Genomic DNA, 19,892 nt, shown 5'->3' on the forward strand with positions numbered 1-19,892 from the left:
TGCCTCAGCATTTGGGGCTCGACTACTGGTTAGATAATTTACTCCAGTGTTGAACAGGGCCCATGGGACGGCACAAATAAAGTGCTAATTGTCTTGCTGGGGGGAGAGGGCGTGTGTGGGCCCCCTCCCTGTTCTTTAATCGCACCCGGGGATCACATCCAGCTGGCTGATTCCTTAAAGGGGGCCAGGATCCCATCCCCACACCCCTAAGTGCTTATTGATGCGAGGAAGAGCCATTGCCCTTCCATAGTGTTCCAACCGTGTAGGGGGACGCAGTTGCACTCCCTTGCAGAAGGCAGGAGGGGCCCAGGACCTGATTCTTGGGCCTCAAACTAACAAGGAGATCAGGGGATGTGCCGCCGCCACTCCCCACATCTGGTCCGCACTCCCTGCTCCCTGTGCCTGTGTCAGGGTGAGAGCAGGAGGCAGCCACAAACACTGCACGTCTGCCTGCGGGAGTGGCCAGACACCACTGGAGGCTGCCGACTGCAGCCAAAAACTGTGCTGCTGGCGAGGGCAGTTGAGGGTGGGCGCCCCATGCTGCCCTCCACAGAGGAAACTGCCTGGGTGGGACCAGAGACCCCATTCCCCACGCAAAGCTGCTTCAAAAAAGAAGGAAACCAAAGGAAAACTTGTAGCGTGACTCTTCCCCAGCACAGTGGGAGAGCCACTACTATAAAATTCACCCATTTGCAACAACTCGCTCCATAATTCCTTGTGGGCCTGATCGTTTTCAACACATTTACACCTGTATCTCTGCTTGTGGTGGTCCCAGGACTACAGAGCCACCACCAATCAATTAAGCACAAGACAGCCTTTGTTTTAAGGGCACTTTGTAAGTCCTCAGCCTAAGCTGGAAGGAACTCCAAAAGTACTGTATAACCACTCCTGAATCGTCAATACCTTTTTAAGCACTCCCAAAGTGGGAGCTTTTGCTCTACAACTGGGAGTCTTGCACCTCTTAGGGTTTATGTGCATAGTAACATTCGGTCAGACCCGGACGGCCTGAAAATGCACAAATGTAATGTTGACATTGTTACGCTCTCTGGGGGCTGACTGTATTGTTGCAATGCAATGCTTTTTCAATTTGATATTCTCTAGGGGCTGTTTTTAAAATTACAGTCTGATGTAAAATGCATGAAATATCACACAAACACAAAGGTTATTCCTCACAAATGTTTTATTGGGTTATCATAATGCTTGCCCATGTTTTATTGGTTCATCGTTAATGACAATGACTTCTACATCAGTATTGTGTTTATTACAAAACAAATGATTGAAATCACATGATACGTTTGGCTGACCCCTCTAGGTGATTGCCAGTGGTTACACAATGTCATCTATGGTATGTTCCATCTGCCAACTTATACATTTGTAAATTATTGCATAGTGTTTATTAGTGTGTGTAATAAATTTACTTCTCCTTTTTCTAAAGAAAAAGTACTCACTAGCCGATTATTTATTAAGTGTTATTATTGTGTGACAGTGATTGGTGATTACTAGCCAACACCACCTCCCTTGAGTAGGCCTTGGGCTGCTCCGCTTCTCTAGCTGTGAGAATCAAGTGCTACAATAGGGTGTTTGGTTCCCAGTGAGGAAAATAGGGGACCTATTATTTGCGATGGCCACACAACTAATGGGCCAATTTTCAACAACCGCAGTGAGGGAAGTTTTGCAGATAAGCAGAAACGCATTGATCACCTGAATTTAGTGCATAGTTTTGGAAAGAGTGTGTTCAGGATGACACATATGATCTGAGTGTATTTCAGGGATGAATGATCTTCTCAGACATTAGCAAGGTGAATTGAAAAGGTGAGGAAAGAAGCTGATATCAATGTGTAGCAGTTTGTAGCTCTTTTGTGCCTGGGTCTGCAGCAAGCAAGGCTTTGTTTGTTGGAGGCAAGTTGTGGGACTTTTTAAAGTCAGCTGATTGGGCTTGTGATTTTACTTTTTAAAGGTATCGTTTAAAGCCTTTCGAGAGGGCTGTTGAAAATGATACGGCAAAGTTTTCAACATGCACAATGTTGGTGAAATTGGCCTCTGTGTCGCAGCTTAAAAGGCACAGGCGGAGTTTTAAATTGAACTCACTCTGTAACTGTTAGCCATGCAAAGCCCTCGGAAAACGGTATCTAGTAATAATAGTGTTATTCCTTACATCATGCGGGTACATATTGTGAATAATCTGTAATCCGTCATTCATGAATTTGGGCAACTATAGAGCATTGCAGTAGTCCAGTTTCAAACAAATCACAGCTGTTACAACAGTTATCTGACTGATTTCTAGATGACGGAAAGACAAAGAATGCACTTCTTTTACCTGAGGAATTATACATAGCTTCTGGTTGATCTTAAATCCAGGCTTTTCACAGCACATGCAGTTTCAGGGTAGCTTCTCCTAGCAAAAGAGACCAGAGAGTGAAACCCTTGAAGCTGAGCTGGGGCTCTCACACCCATATATAATTTTAAGTTTCGAAATCCATTTTATGAGTTGGAAAATCTTTTCTGACTCCTAAAATGGATTTTATACATAAAAATAGGGATTTTTCAGTTCCAAACCCAGTGATATTGCGAATTGAAGGGTTTGTAATCACAAAATTGTTTTGTTAATCTGTCCTTGAATTCCGTATCTATTGTTCCTGGTGTACATGGGTGCGCACTAGGTCTAGTATTACAGGTCTTACTATTACAGGTCTGATTCTGGTACCTTAATGGTATGGAGTCACTGCTCACAATTTTGTCAGGAAGGAATAGGCCGAATCAGTAGGAAATTGAGTAGTGTACTTGAGACTTTGGTGTGTTCTAGTAACATCATAAAACACAAGGCCAATGTCTAAATTGCACCATATTACACAGTTACCTGGTATGTATGCCTTGTGACCATCATTGCAAGTGGTCATTTAATTCTGATGAGATTGGTAACAACAGGTGCTGGCCCCATTGTAATTAACTCTTTAATTTCACCTGGATTGAGAAATTACATGGGGAACAAGATCCCAAATTACTAATTCCCTTGGTAGTTTCTCATTTCTTAGTGGATGACCCACATGGTCTACCTTGTAATGTGCCAGAATCAGTAAATCGAGAGATGAGGAAAATCCAGCCAATTTACCATATCACTCAGAATGAGGTCCCATATATTGCACCTAGGCTAATCCACATTTATCACTTGCATCATTGTAGTTGATGACGCCGCTTTCCTTTATATAATTGCTTGAACATAAACTTTCTTTTAACAACAATTGAAATTCAACAAAATTGTAGATATTGTGATTGTGAACATGGTATGAAAATTTCCATTTAGTACATAATTATACAACAAGGATAACTTGCGCTAATTCTCCATATTAGGTACGAGACATTCCAGCTAAAAAAATGATTTTACTCTCTGGCACTTACATTTTGAAAGTTTAGTTTTCCCACCATTGTTTCCAGATCGATATGTGATGCCTTTGACTGTGAGTAACTTTTGAAGCTGCCTAAGCCCGCAGGGCACAATGTAGAGTTGTTATTGGAAACTATTTGTGGCTTATTCTAGAACATTTCCAGAATGGTGGAGAATGTTTCCTGCCCTTTAATAGACTGGTTCAAGTAGTCCTCATGTGTACACTCACTTAGATTAGCATCTTTGAAGACAGTTTTTATTGATTGTGGAAATATGTATGACCCTGGATCTTCATCACTGCTGTAAAGTCTTTGGCTGCATAGTATTCTCTGTCATACTTTATAGACTTAAACAACCGGGGGATGATTATGAGATCACAGTTGCATCCCTTAAACCACCTCCCCTAAAACATTTTGTAATGTCATAAAGTAACTTTTAGATGTTGACCTTTGGATAAGTTTGATGTTACAGCTTCCATTAACTTTACCTTGACTCCTAGGTTTACCATGAACCTAACATGAGCAGTTTACTTCCAGTACCCCATGACCATTGCACAAACGTCATATTTGACTTCTGAGCAGAACATAGGGGCAGAGCTTGAGTAATATAGGCATCCCTTTCTACTATTATCCTCCCTTGAATGCAACTTTATTTCTGTTTCTACCCAGTTTGTGGCTGCCCTGCTGAATATGGTCGTGTGCAAAGCTCTCTTTCTCCTCACCTTGTTTGGTAGTGCTGCAGCAGCAGTATTTAAAGCTTCACAAACTGGACGAAGAAGACAAATAAAAATGGCACCAGTCATAAGCGGCAGGTAAGCTACATTTACAGCTGACCATATGAATTAGTACTCTGCGGAAGACTAATTGCAGTTGAACTTCAATACATGTTCTGCTCCATTGTTACATTTCTGTGGGAGCTGGATATTTTAGTTTGTGTTTCTCTTGAAAACAAAAGTTCCACTAGAACTGCAGAAGAATTATACTGTCTTATATTAAAATATTCAAAGCCTCTATTTGTCTTCAAGCCTATATTCCTTGGATTTTATAGAACGGTTGGACATAGTAGTATGAGTGAATAATTGCTTCCGGTAATACAGTGCCTGAGGAATGACAATCAACATTTAGCGTGCTTATTGTGAGCTGTTCATCATGCTCTGCACCGGACGCTTAACAATGTCAGCCGGAAGGTCTGCACACACAAGTGCACTTACTGATACTTTGCAAACAGCTCATAGAGCAATTAGTTTTGTAACGGTGATAACTAGGTGTAGCCACCCACTAAAAAGATCTTGATACTTTGTGATCTTGGCTGATATTGTCACATAACAGCCCAGTTTCAAACTCATTAGGTATGTTTCAACCCCGAAAAACCAATGTTAGGGGAGAGAAACAGTAGTATTAAAAGGCCCTCAATTTCTCCGAACTGATATACTTGAACCAAAAAAGGAGGCTGCCTGACAAAACAAACAGTCTCTAAGTTCAGCTCCTTCGTGCTCACCCGACACACAATATTTGTCCTTATAGAACACTAACCCATATGCTAATCATGTGGCATGTTTCATCCTCAACTCCTCACTTGGTGAGATACTTACCACCAGGTGGGTTCAACCTTGTGGTGGGAGGGAACACTTTGATTTTCTCTCTGTTGTTAGTGATGATGATGATGATAAATTTTGTAAAATGCTCGTATGCCCAAAGGCGTCTTGGCGCTGAGTGTGGACAAAGTAAAGACAAGACCAACTGGGGGATGCTTAGGGAATTTGACTGGGGTGGAAAAGCCAAGTTTTAAGCAACTTTCCGAATTCAATATAGAGAAGGCGATTTTAATCTAACTGGAAGGCTGTTTCACTGGATAGCCGTTCATCTAACAAAGCTTTTGCCACCCCATGAGGAGCGCTTGAAGGATGGACAGCCACATTGTTAGTAAGCATGAACGGAGAGTTCTTATAGGCCGATACCATTTGAACTTATCTTGAAGGTAAACCAGACCTATTCTGTGAATAACCTTGAAAGCAATGCATAACGCTTAAAGGTGATGCATTACTTAACCAGAAGCCAATGCACTTTATTAAGAGCTGGAGCTGCAGATTGGGATTTGGGTTTGACACACAGCAGCAGTGCTGCAGAGTTTAGCAAAGTTTGCAATTTATTTCGGGAGGTTTTCTGCAAATTCTCATAAAGGCCATTGCAGTAGTTTATTCTAGCCAAAACTAGTGTAGAGACAACTGTCTTCCATAAATCTGGAGGAATAAAGTGGGCAATCCTCTTTATAATTTTTAGTGTGTAGATGGAAGAACAAATAATCTCATTCACTTGACGTTTATAGGTTAGTTTCTCAATCGTGAGGTCGCCCATGTTCTTTACCTTCTTTGCTGCTGTGGGCAGAACCCCAAGATCTTGTGGCCACCAAGAGGGAGACCAGAATGAAACATTGTTCCCTAAAAGAAGAACCTCCATCGTAGAGGAATTCAGCTTCAAATAGTTGTTGCTCATCCAGATACTGACTGCCTATATTCAGTGGGATTTTGGGACAGAAATGGTTAAAAATATCTCTTGGGAACCCTAACCCGATTTTTTTATTACAGGGACCCTTTAATATAGTTAAAATATAACATGACTTAAAGAGGCATTTACTGTGCCAGTGTGTATATTCTAAATTGACTTGTTTCATTTGCTTCGCAAGAAGTAAGGATTTCCTAAGCACCTCTAAGACCCTTGTGCTCTTAATCTATACTGAGCACGAGTTATTCATGTGCATGCAAGATCAAGAGATAGACGTTGTTAGACGTGGCATCCTTGGCGTGGACTCCCCTAACTTTTTGCCTCTGCGTCCCAGGTTGTTGACTGTGTGCTGCACTCTGTTTTTGCTGTTTTTTGTTACATTGGGCACTTTACCACTGCTAACCAGTGCTAAAGTGCAAGTGCTCCCTATGTGAAATCATATGTGTAATTGGCTTTTCCATGACTGGCATATGTGTTTTACTAGTAAATTCATAATAAAGTGCACTAGAGGTGCCTAGGGCCTGTAAATCAAATGCTACTAGTGGGCCTGCAGCACTGATTGTGCCACCCACATGAATAGCCCTGTAAACATGTCTCAGACCTGTCTCTGCAGTCTCTGTGTGTGCAGTTTTGCACTGCCAATTCGACCTGGCAAGTGTACCCACTTGTTAGGCCAAACCTTCCCTTTTTGTACATGTAAGGCACCCCTAAATTAGGCCCTATGTAGCCCCATGGGCAGGGTGCATTGTATGCTAAAGGTTGGACAGGTACTGATGTGTTTTATATGTCCTAACAGTGAAATACTGCCAAAAACTGTTTTTACTGTTGCAAGGTCTAGCTTTCTCATAGGTCAACATGGGGGCTGCCTTTAAATATCCTTAAAGTGCAGTTTCCCTTTGAGAGTAGATAGAAATGTGGAGTTTGGGGTCTCTGAACTCACAATTTAAAAATACATCTGTTAGTGAAGTTGGTTTTCAGATTGTTAGTTTGAAAATGCCACTTCTGGAAAGGAGGCATTCTCTAACTTTAACCATTCTGTGATTCTACCTGTTTGTGGATTCCCTGTCTGGGTCAAACTGACAGTTGGACTGTTTGTGAAGCTCTTCTACACAGTGACGCAAAGAGAGCTGAGGTGTAGCCTGCATATCCTGATGAGCCATCTGGGCTAGAGTGGAGGGAAGAATAGTCACTTACACCTGAATGGGCTGTGCAGTCTCCAACCCCCTGGTGTATGTCTGGGGCCTGGCCTGGGCAAGACAGGATCCTGTAAACAACAGAGACTTTCCCTTGAAGTTTGCCTACTTTCAAGGCAAAAAGGGGTATAAGTAGTGGACCCAAAACCCACAGACTTTAGATCACTTTTGGATTCAAGAGGAACCGCTGCCAAGGAGAAGAGCTGAAGAGCTGTGGAGAAGTGCTGCCCCTGCCTGTGACTGTGCTTTGCTGGGCTGTCCTGCAGTTGCTGCTTCTGCCTGTGAAAGGAGACAAAGACTGGACTTCGTTGTGCATTCCTGCTTGAAAAGAATCTCCAAGGGCTTGAACTGAGCTTGCCTCCTGTTTTGAAGTCTCAGGGCCATGGAAGACTTCCTCTGCCAGCACTTTTACTCTCTGCTGAGACTCCTGTCCTGCCAAGTGGTACCCTATCCAGTCCCTGGACCCTTGAAAGGTGAAGTTGGCAGGACAAGGAATGAAATCCACGCACAGAACAGTGTGCGGGGACATTTTCGACGCACCTTCTGCAGCACGGTTGATAAATGACGCGCCGCCCTCTTTGCGGCTAAAATAGACACTGCACCTGCATCGCAGCTGGGAGATCAACGTATCACGACAGGAGAAACGTAACACCCGCTTGCGGCTGCTGATAACGATGCAAACCTCACGCAGTGGGATTTTCTAACACCGGGGAACCGGATTCCTCACGCATTGTCGCTGGGCGTCAGTCATTGTGAACCTGCGCGCATTCGAGGTGCCATCTTATAATAGGTTTAACTGCTAAATGTACTCATATTTATGTTCCTGTCCCTGTTCCTAAATCCAGGCATTACATTAATTGCTACTGATAGCTAAAATTAATTACCCGATCCTTCGAATCTTGACAAAGAAACAAGATCACTAATCGGAATTCCCAAAGTTTGGAGGAGAAAGCCATAAGTATGTATGCAAACGCGAAGGGGCATGTCAAGACAAAACCACTCTATTCGCTGGACCGCTCTAATGAGTGGTGACCATTTTGAAATTATCAGTTGACCTGTTTAAGAGCATGCAGGCTGGATTGCTGATGTAACCAATCTGCCCTGAAACCCGGAACATGGCAGCCATCTTGAAATTCTCAGAGGGGCATCTAATACTGCTCAGTTCAATATCTTTAATTTAATTTTTGAAAGAATTGACAAGATTAATAATTTATTCAGGTCATGTAAAATAGTTGGAGCTAGGCTGATAAGGGGGATGCTAACTCAAGGTATTCCCAGAAAAAAACTAAAAAATAAAGTAAAGAATGTGAGCCCATGTGCCAATAGAATACCCATGTGCCTCTGATATGTCTCACTAGCACTCTGTGTGTCTACTATGTGAATCATTAACTATCAGTATGTCATAATATGAGCCCGAGGAGGATTATCTAGTGACTCATTGCATAGAAAGCCATATGTGTTAGTTCAACTGGGTTTCCAGGAATGTTGACGTTTAGACCTTGGATATGTGTGCTAACCTGTATATATAACGTTGTTTATTGTTTAAAAGTAGTTTGGTCAAGTCAGTATTGGTTTGGTAAGGCTGTATGTGTTCTGTAACAGTTCAATAAAAATCATTGGCAGGGTAGTTTTCAATAATGTCATATGTGGCCATCACAGACGCAGATATACTAAACTAACTAGACACTACTTTGAACAGGGCCACACTGAGGATAACCTCTTTTAGGTGATCATTGATAAACCGTATGTACAGAATTGTTCCAGAAGGAATATAGGTGGGTCTGCAGACTGTGTAGCTGGTTTTAGTGATAATATCCTGTTGATGAGTATGTCTTGAGTGCATTTTTCAGATGTTCTCACTAACTCTTGGGTGTGTTCACTGACTATTCAGTTCAAATCACTGATAAGGAATAATCTCTTGGGCTGAAATAATTACATTGCTGACATATCTTTTTGCGGCCTTAGGTAACTATTAATATGGATATATGAAGTTCTTTACTTTTTGACAATAGCTTGTCATTTTAGACGTGCTTACCTGTTAACTGTGTTCTTGTAAAGAGGGGAGCCTAATTGGATTGATTACATTTTTCATACCCTCCACCCATCATGCTGACACTTGCTGCAGTCACGATCTTCACCTTCAGCGTCTGCTGGAGAATGGAGACCTGTCCGATCTGACTACTTCTCTCATGACCCCTGTGCGTTACGTCACTTTAAAGCGTGGACACCAGTCACAGAGATGTTTCTTTTAAACATGGCAAGAGCTGCCATTTGTGCTGCTTCATCACATGAACAAATTCAGAGTGAGGACAATGGACTGCATAGAGGTGAGCAAGAGCCCCGCTGGGGAGTTCTTACTGAATGCTACCCCATTTGAGAGCAGGTGACTCTTAGAAATTGCTTAACCCACCCCCTCTTATGTCTGAGTTGCAAACAGTTATTTTAAGACGGACTAAACTGATGGCTAACCCTGGCTTCTTTCTCGGGCAGTGTCCCACCCAAGAATTTTAGCAATACAAGGCTCATTTGATTTTAAATATTTAGTTGAGGTTGGACCATTACTTCTATTTACTTACCCTTTTTTTAAAATTTGTGCCTCTGTCTTTATACTCCTTAGCCCTATTTGTTTCGCAACTCAGGCTCGATTTGAAGGCCAACACTCAGCTCGGTAGCGAGCAAGCAATCACATTCTATGGCACGACTATGGGGTGATTCACAATATGCATGTATTACTCACATAAAACATGTATTATCTGTGGGTTTTGAGTTACTGACGGTTGTTGATTTATGAAATAATTGTTTCCTTTATACTATGGGGGTCATTACAACCCTTGCGGACGGTGTTAAAGCGGCGGTAAGACCGCAAACAGACCGGCGGTAAAAAAATGGGAATTATGACTGTGGCGGAAACCGCCAACAAAGACAGCCACTTGAACACTCCGGCCGCCACGGCGGTACAGACAAACAGCGCAGCGGTCATCGCCAACAGACAGGTGGGAGACAAAGTACCGCCCACAGTATCACAACCTACCAATCTGCCACCTTTTCCGGGGCGGATTCACCGTGGATAAAAACACAGAGGAAACAGCCATTTAAAAGGGAAAACGCTCACCTCTACACACTCCACGAGGAAGGAGGACACCATGGAGCCGGAACTCCAAATACTTCCTGCACTAGTCTTCCTTCTCCTGTACAACCATCATCAACGCCGGCGCCGAAGACAACAGTGAGTACTGCACCTATGACATAGGGGAGGGGGATGCAAAAGTCAGGGACACACACACGCAACACCCCCACCCCTCACCCACTACAACACACACACCAATGCATATCCAAACATTACAGTAACAACCCCCCCCCCCCCCCCCGGAAGAATGCAAAGACAAAAGGAAATTAGTTCAACCATTGTAATATATCAAAATACAGGAAGCAAATATATACAGATATATATATACACATGCAACAAAATATAGTGGATGACAGTCTCCACTGGTTCTGGAGGGGAATGGTGCCCAGAGTGCTTCATCCTGTGAAGGACAGAGGTAGTGGATGCATGTCTCCACTGGTTCTGGAGGGGGACTGGTGCCCAGAATGCTTCATCCTGTTAAGGACAGAGGTAGTGGATGCATGTCTCCACTGGTTCTGGAGGGGGACTGGTGACGAGAGTGCTTCATCCTGTTAAGGACAGAGGTAGTGGATGTATTTCTCCACTGGTTCTGGAGGGGGACTGGTGCCCAGAGTGCATCACTCTCCCCGTGACGGTCCCAGTTCCGTCACTGGCCCTGCCGCTCATGGGCTAGCAGTGCTTGAGTTGGCGGTCCTTGCCCTGTTCAGCGGTCTTTGCCCTGTTCAGCGGTGCTTGAGTTTGCAGTGTCTGACCTGTTCAGCGGTGCTTGCCATGGCGGTCTTTGCCCTGTTCAGCGGGCTTTGCCCTGTTCAGCGGTGCTCGAGTTTGCAGTGTCTGACCTGTTCAGCGGTGCTTGCCATGGCGGTCCTTCATTGCCCAGCTGGGCTGGGGCTGGCGGTCCTTCTTTGGGCATCTGGGCTGTGGCTGGCAGTACTTCATTGGGCAGCTGGGCTGTAGCTGCCAGGGCCCTCCTGGGCAGCTGGGCTGTGGCTGGCGGTAGCCTCCTGGCCACTTACGATGGGGCTGCCCTCATGGGCACTGACTCTGGCGGTGGCCTCTTGGCCAGTGACGATGGGGCTGCCCTCCTGGGCACTGACTCTGGCGGTGGCCTCCTGGCCACTGACAATGGGACTGCCCTCCTGGGCACTGACTCTGGCGGTGGCCTCCTGGCCAGTGACAATGGGGCTGGCGGTGGCCTCCTGGGCAGCGGGGATGATGGCGGTCTTCTCCGCCGTGCTGTTCTTCCCAGACTTTGGCGATTTCTTCTGCCCCTTCCCCACCTTGGGAGGAGTAACAGCTGAGTGGACACTGCCCCCGGGACCCTTGTGAGCGGCTTTGCTGGCTGGAGTCTTCCACCACTCCAGCCGGGCACTGTCCAACTTCTGGTGCTTCACGGGGGGGGGACTGGCTGTGCTGTGGCTCCGTGTCACACTGGCTGCCCTGGTGCCCGGTGCACTCCACATACCTCCAACAGGCACCACTGGTACCGGAGATTTTTTTGGCTGAGGTGCTAGTACGGGACCTATGAATTGGAGGGGGTGGGGGTGGGAAAGAGGTCAAGCTTGGTCAGGAAAAGTTTCTTCGTTACACTGGGACGGGTAGCTGGAGAGGGTCTGGGAGTGGAGGAAGAGGAGGTGGTTGTAGGAGGTGTAACTTTTGTGGCTTTGGGTGCAGGTGCATGCGCTGGAGGCTGTCGTGACGTGGATGTATGTTGGGTGGGTGTGTGCCTGCGTTTGTGTACTTTGGGAGGGGGCGTCGCAGACACACTGGGAGAGGACACAGGGGACGTGTAAATGGTAGTGGGGTTGGTGAGTGCAGGTGAGCGGGGTGTGGTGGTGGGTGTGCTGGTGCGGGACCTAGTGGCTGTAGTGGTAGTGCATGCAGGTGAGAGTGTAGACAACACTGGGAGGGAGGAGGGAAACGACGACGAGGGGGGACACAGTGGAGGCAGTGGATGTTGCTGTGTCTGTATGTGTGTGATGCTTATGTTTGCCTGAGCTTCCCTTGTGTGTTGAGGTGTGTGCAGGCTGGACTGATGGTGTGCTTGGGATAGGCAGGGGTACAGGGGATTGGGTCTGTGTGGAGGAAGTTGGAGGGGGGAGGCTAGAGACAGGGAAAATGGCTGCCATCAGTGCTGAGGCCAGAGTTTGCAGGGTTCGATGAAGGGCAGCCTGACCAGAATGAATGCCCTCCAGGAATGCAGTTGTATTGCAATTCCCTTTCTACACCCTGGATGGCATTCAAAATGGTAGACTGCCCAACAGTGAGGGACCTGAGGAGGTCAATGGCCTCCTCACTGAGGGCAGCAGAGGTGACAGGGGCAGGGGCTGAGGTGCCTGGGGCGAAGGTGATGCCCACCCTCCTGGGTAAGCGGGCACGGGGTGAAGGCTGAGGGGCTGCTGGGAGGGCGGTGCTGGTAGGGGGGGTGGCGGCTGTACCTGTAGAAGTGGGGGGCACAGATTTTGCCGCCACCACAAGGGAGCTCTGTGAGAAAGTAGCCTTGTTACCCCCGCTTTGGGCCTGTTTGTGAGTGTATGTCAGGGTGTTTTCACTGTCTCACTGGGATCCTGCTAGCCACGGCCCAGTGCTCATAGTGAAAACCCTATGTTTTCAGTATGTTTGTTATGTGTCACTTGGACCCTGCTAGTCAGGACCCCAGTACTCATATGTTTGTGACCTATATGTATGTGTTCCCTGTGTGATGCCTAACTGTCTCACTGAGGCTCTGCTAACCAGAACCTCAGTGGTTATGCTCTCTCTTTACAAATTGTCACTAACAGGCTAGTGACCAATTTCACCAATTCACATTAGCATACTGGAACACCCTTATAATTCCCTAGTATATGGTACTGAGGTACCCAGGGTATTGGGGTTCCAGGAGATCCCTATGGGCTGCAGCATTTCTTTTGCCACCCATAGGGAGCCCTGACAATTCTTACACAGGCCTGCCACTGCAGCCTGAGTGAGATAACGTCCACGTTATTTCACAGCCATTTACCACTGCACTTAAGTAACTTATAAGTCACCTATATGTCTAACCTTTACCTGGTAAAGGTTGGGTGCTAAGTTACTTAGTGTGTGGGCACCCTGGCACTAGCCAAGGTGCCCCCACATTGTTCAGGGCAAATTCCCCGGACTTTGTGAGTGCGGGGACACCATTACACGCGTGCACTGTACATAGGTCACTACCTATGTACAGCGTCACAATGGTAACTCCGAACACGGCCATGTAACATGTCTAAGATCATGGAATTGTCACCCCAATGCCATTCTGGCATTGGGGAGACAATTCCATGATCCCCCGAGTCTCTAGCACAGACCCAGGTACTGCCAAACTACCTTTCCCGGGGTTTCACTGCAGCTGCTGCTGCTGCCAACCCCTCAGACAGGTTTCTGCCCTCCTGGGGTCCAGCCAGGCTTGGCCCAGGAGGGAAGAACAAAGGACTTCCTCAGAGAGAGGGTGTTACACCCTCTCCCTTTGGAAAAAGGTGTCAGGGCTGGGGAGGAGTAGCCTCCCCCAGCCTCTGGAAATGCTTTGATGGGCACAGATGGTCCCCATCTCTGCATAAGCCAGTCTACACCGGTTCAGGGATCCCCAGCCCGGCTCTGGCGCGAAACTGGACAAAGGAAAGGGGAGTGACCACTCCCCTGACCTGCACCTCCCAGGGTAGCTGCCCAGAGCTCCTCCAGTGTGCTCCAGACCTCTGCCATCTTGGAAACAGAGGTGCTGCTGGCACACTGGACTGCTCTGAGTGGGCAGTGCCAGCAGGTGACGTCCGAGACCCCTTCTGATAGGCTCTTACCTGTGTTGCTAGTCTATCCTCCTTCCTAGGTAGCCAAACCTCCTTTTCTGGCTATTTAGGGTCTCTGCTTTGGGGAATTCTTGAGATAACTAATGCAAGAGCTCATCATAGTTCCTCTGCATCTCTCTCTTCACCTTCTGCCAAGGAATCGACCGCTGACTGCTCAGGACGCCTGCAAAACTGCAACAAAGTAGCAAAGACGACTACTGCAACCTTGAATCGCTGATCCTGCTGCCTTCTCAACTGTTTTCCTGGTGGTGCATGCTGTAGGGGTAGTCTGCCTCCTCTCTGCACTAGAAGCTCCTAAGAAATCTCCCGTGGGACGACGGAATCCTCCCCCTGCAACCGCAGGCACCAAAAGAACTGCATCACAGGTCCTCTGGGTCCCCTCTCAGCACGACGAGTGTGGTCCCTGGAACTCAGCAACTCTGTCCAAGTGACTCCCACAGTCCAGTGACTCTTCAGTCCAAGTTTGGTGGAGGTAAGTCCTTGCCTCCCCACGCTAGACTGCATTGCTGGGTACTGCGTGATTTGCAGCTGCTCCGGCTCCTGTGCACTCTTCCAAGATTTCCTTTGTGCACAGCGAAGCCTGGGTCCCCGACACTCTAACCTGCAGTGCACAACCTCCTTAGTTGTCCTCCGGCGTCGTGGGATCTCCTTTTGTAACTTCGGGTGAGCTCCGGTTCACTCTTCTTCGTAGTGCCTGTTTCGGCACTTCTGCGGGTGCTGCCTGCTTCTGTGAGGGCTCCCTGTCTTGCTGGGCGCCCCCTCTGTCTCCTCACGCAATTGGCGACATCCTGGTCCTTCCTGGGCCACAGCAGCATCCAAAAAAACCTAACTGCGACCCTTGCAGCTAGCAAGGCTTGTTTGCGGTCTTTCTGCGTGGGAACACCTCTGCAAGCTTCTTCACGACGTGGGACATCCATCCTCCAAAGGGGAAGTTCCTAGTCCTCTTTGTTCTTGCAGAATCCACAGCTTCTACCATCCGGTGGCAGCTTCTTTGCACCCTCAGCTGGCATTTCCTGGGCATCTGCCCAATCTCGACTTTGTCGCGATTCTTTGACTTGGTCCCCTTGTTCCACAGGTACTCTCGTCCGGAAATCCATCGTTGTTGCATTGCTGGTGTTGGTCTTCCTTGCAGAATTCCCCTAGCACGACTTCTGCGCTCTCTGGGGAACTGAGGTGCACTTTACACCTACTTTTCAGGGTCTTGGGGTGGGCTATTTTTCTAACCCTCACTGTTTTCTTACGGTCCCAGCGACCCTCTACAAGCTCACATAGGTTTGGGGTCCATTCGTGGTTCGCATTCCACTTTTGGAGTATATGGTTTGTGTTGCCCCTATACCTATGTGCTCTCATTGCAATCTATTGTGACTGTACATTGCTTGCATTGCTTTCTATTGCTATTACTGCATATTTTTGGTATTGTGTACATATATCTTGTGTATATTTGCTATCCTCATACTGAGGGTACTCACTGAGATACTTTTGGCATATTGTCATAAAAATAAAGTACCTTTATTTTTAGTATATCTGTGTATTGTGTTTTCTTATGATATTGTGCATATGACACCAGTGGTATAGTAGGAGCTTTGCATGTCTCCTAGTTCAGCCTAAGCTGCTCTGCTAAGCTACCTTTTCTATCAGCCTAAGCTGCTAGAACACCTCTTCTACACTAATAAGGGATACCTGGGCCTGGTGCAGAGTGTAAGTACCCCTTGGTACCCACTACAAACCAGGCCAGCCTCCTACATTGGTTGTGCAGCGGTGGGATAAGTACTTGTAACTACTTACCACTTTGTCATTTTGTACTTTTCATAAGAGAAAAATATACAAAACAAGTTCAGTGTATGTACACCTAACCAAAAAGTTTTGCTTTTCTTCTCTTACTCTATTGCTAAGTGCTGAAAAGTACCTCTAAAACTTTCAAAAGGTTTCTAAAAAGTTGAAAGTTTTTTCTGTTCCTTAAAAAGTTCTGAAACTTTTTTCTTTCTTTTTCTGTCCCTTAAACCTTTTTCTATCATGTCTGGTACAGGTCCTACTCTTGATCTAGCCAGCACTGCTTATGACAACCTTAGCTGGAAAGGGGTAAGGAGTCTCTGCATTGATAGAGGTTTAGGGGTAGGGAAGAATCCCTCTAGAGAATTGTTGATTAACATGCTCATTGAAAATGATAAGGCCTTAGCTGGCACATCAGTTGAGAAGTTAGCAGATGGTTCACATTCTGATTCTGGGGCAGCCCCAGCAAGAATGTTAGATGGTATTCTTTCCAACTTGCCCCTTAGCAGACCACCTAGCATAACTGGTACTAATGTGAGTTCTCGTCACAGTAGGGATGTCATCCCTGCAGGTCAAGTTGTTAGAGTACCAACTGTTAGGGACATTTCTCCCTCTGTTCATTCACACCATTCTTCTGTGTCAAAGCATGCCCAACCCACCCACCCTGATGACAGAATGTTAGAAAGGGAACTCAATAGATTGAGAGTGGAAGAGTCCAGGCTGAAGCTTAAAAAGCAAAAGCTGTCTCTAGACAGGGAATCTTTAGACTTAGAAAAAGAAAGACAGAGGTTGGGGTTAGGAACCCATGGTGGCAGCAGCAGTATTACAGATAGTAATCCTGTAAAAGAGCATGATTCTAGGAATCTGCACAAGATAGTTCCCCCTTATAAGGAGGGGGATGACATTAACAAGTGGTTTGCTGCACTTGAGAGGGCCTGTGTTGTACAGGGGGGTCCCTCAAAGGCAGTGGGCTGCTATCCTATGGCTATCTTTTAGTGGAAAGGGTAGGGATAGGCTCCTTACTGTGAAGGAAAGTGATGCCAATAATTTTACAGTTTTAAAGAATGCACTCCTGGATGGTTATGGCTTAACCACTGAACAATACAGGATTAAGTTCAGAGAAACCAAAAAGGAGTCTTCACAAGACTGGGTAGACTTTGTTGACCATTCAGTGAAGGCCTTGGAGGGGTGGTTACATGGCAGTAAAGTTTCTGACTATGAATGCCTGTATAACTTGATCCTGAGAGAGCATATTCTGAATAACTGTATGTCTGATTTGTTACACCACTATCGAGTGGACTCAGATCTGACCTCTCCCCAAGAATTGGGAAAGAAGGCAGACAAATGGGTCAGAACAAGAGTGAACAGAAAAGGTCATACAGGGGGTGACAAGGATGGCAAGAAGAAAGATGGTGAGAAATCTCAGGATAAGCATGGAGATAAGGGTAAAACCAAAGATCCTTCTTCAAATCCTAAACACTCTTCAGGGGGTGGGGATAAAACAAATTCTTCCTCTTCTTCACAACCTGCACACATTAAAAAGCCTTGGTGCTTTGTGTTTAAAAACAGAGGCCATAGGCCAGGGGATAAGTCCTGTCCAGGCAAACCCCCTGAGCCTACCACCACTGATACATCAAGCTCTAGTGCCCCTAGCAGTAGTGGTAATAGTGGTGGGACTGCTGGCAACAGTCAAACTAAGGGTGTAGTTGGGTTCACTTATGGGTCCATCATAGAAACTGGGGTAGTCAGTCCCAAGACAGTTTCTGTCACACCTAGTGGCATTGGCCTTGCCACACTGGCTGCTTGTCCCCTTAAAATGGATAAGTACAGGCAGACAGTTTCAATAAATGGTGTTGAGGCCCAGGCCTACAGGGACACAGGTGCCAGTATCACTTTGGTGACTGAAAACCTAGTGGCTACTGAACAACACATCATTGGACAACAGTATAAGATTGTTGATGTCCATAACTCCACTAAGTTTCTTCCCTTAGCTATAGTTCAGCTTAGTTGGGGTGGAGTTACTGGTCCTAAGAAGGTGGTGGTATCACCTAGCTTACCTGTAGACTGTCTCTTAGGTAATGACCTAGAGGCCTCAGGTTGGGCTGATGTAGAGTTTTATACCCATGCTGGGTATCCCTGAGGAATTGTTCCCTCTCATTTCTACTGAAATGAAAAAGCAAAGGAGAGAAGGCCTGAAAACTCAGGATCCCTCTCCAACAACAGGTAAAAAGGGTATCACAGTATCCCCTAACCACCCTGCCAGTCATTCCTGTGGTAGGAGAAACCTCTCCTGGGGTGGCACCTGTTTCAAGGGAATCATCAGCTGGCATAGCTGTACTCCCTGAGGTGGAAGTACCTCTCTGTGGGATAACTAATATTGGTGATAAAAAAAGCACCATTTTAGTTAACATGGAGCATCCCTCCAACCCTCCCAGAGAAACTTTAGTGCAGAAACCCTGCAGTGCCTCACAACACTTAGGACAGCATCCCTGCCCTAGTGTGGAGCTCATAGGACAGCATCCCTGCCCTGCTCCAACTCAAGAGAAACAGCATCCCTGTTCTCTCTTCCAGCCATATGGACAAAGTTTTTGCCCAGCTATGGCTTTTCTGAGACAGCATCCCTGTCTGGCATTCTCATCACTAGAAATAGGTTCAGTGGATAATTCCCACTGCTCTAAACTAAAACTTACTGATAGAAACTCTGAAAATATATCTTCACATTTGTTGCTTAGCTAAAAAACTTCAAACAGGGTGGTTTACATCCCCACAGGGAGGTAACCATATAGTGGATGATAAAGGGAGTAACCAGTCTATTGCAGAGCTACTCTCTACTTATCACCACTTAGACAATAAAGTCTCAACTGGCCAAGGTTAGCCTTATTGTCCTTCGTTTGGGGGGGGGGGGAGGTTTGTGTGAGAAAGTAGCCTCTTTCTAGCCTTGTTACCCCCACTTTGGGCCTGTTTGTGAGTGTATGTCAGGGTGTTTTCACTGTCTCACTGGGACCCTGCTAGTCAGGACCCCAGTGCTCATAAGTTTGTGACCTATATGTATGTGCTAACCGGAACCTCAGTGGTTATGCTCTCTCTTTACAAATTGTCACTAACGGGCTAGTGACCAATTTCACCAATTCACATTGGCATACTGGAACACCCTTATAATTCCCTAGTATATGGTACTGAGGTACCCAGGGTATTGGGGTTCCAGGAGATCCCTATGGGCTGCAGCATTTCTTTTGCCACCCATAGGGAGCTCTGACAATTCTTACACAGGCCTGCCACTGCAGCCTGAGTGAGATAACGTCCACGTTATTTCACAGCCATTTACCACTGCACTTAAGTAACTTATAAGTCACCTATATGTCTAACCTTTACCTGGTAAAGGTTGGGTGCTAAGTTACTTAGTGTGTGGGCACCCTGGCACTAGCCAAGGTGCCCCCACATTGTTCAGGGCAAATTCCCCGGACTTTGTGAGTGCGGGGACACCATTACACGCGTGCACTGTACATAGGTCACTACCTATGTACAGCGTCACAAGGGTAACTCCGAACATGGCCATGTAACATGTCTAAGATCATGGAATTGTCAACCCAATGCCATTCTGGCATTGGGGAGAGAATTCCATGATCCCCCGAGTCTCTAGCACAGACCCGGGTACGCAAACTACCTTTCCCGGGGTTTCACTGCAGCTGCTGCCAACCCCTCAGACAGGTTTCTGCCCTCCTGGGGTCCAGCCAGGCTTGGCCCAGGAGGGCAGAACAAAGGACATCCTCAGAGATAGGGTGTTACACCCTCTCCCTTTGGAAAAAGGTGTCAGGGCTGGGGAGGAGTAGCCTCCCCCAGCCTCTGGAAATGCTTTGATGGGCACAGATGGTGCCCATCTCTGCATAAGCCAGTCTACACCGGTTCAGGGATCCCCCAGCATTGCTCTGGCGCGAAACTGGACAAAGGAAAGGGGAGTGACCACTCCCCTGACCTGCACCTCCCAGGGTAGGTGCCCAGAGCTCCTCCAGTGTGCTCCAGACCTCTGCCATCTTGGAAACAGAGGTGCTGCTGGCACACTGGACTGCTCTGAGTGGCCAGTGCCAGCAGGTGACGCCAGAGACCCCT

The 19,892-nt window shown here is 46.7% G+C and overlaps 1 protein-coding gene across 5 annotated transcripts in view; it reads left to right on the forward strand.

Moving 5' to 3' along the window:
• Nucleotides 1-19,892, forward strand: part of LOC138296130 (PHD finger protein 7-like) — a 1,092,052-nt gene that overhangs the window by 255,842 nt on the left and 816,318 nt on the right. For 2 of the 5 annotated variants that reach the window (XM_069234996.1, XM_069234997.1), the window contains exon 3: nt 4,051-4,193. The exons of 2 other annotated variants lie outside the window; for them this stretch is intronic. In XM_069234996.1, coding sequence (XP_069091097.1) covers nt 4,072-4,193 — 122 coding nt within the window. In that variant the 5' untranslated portion in view covers nt 4,051-4,071. Of the gene's footprint in view, nt 1-4,050; nt 4,194-19,892 lie in introns of those variants that run through there. One more of the 5 variants, XM_069234999.1, reaches the window with a different exon arrangement.

This window comes from Pleurodeles waltl, chromosome 5 (genome assembly GCF_031143425.1).
Source record: "Pleurodeles waltl isolate 20211129_DDA chromosome 5, aPleWal1.hap1.20221129, whole genome shotgun sequence".
NCBI lineage: Eukaryota > Metazoa > Chordata > Amphibia > Caudata > Salamandridae > Pleurodeles > Pleurodeles waltl.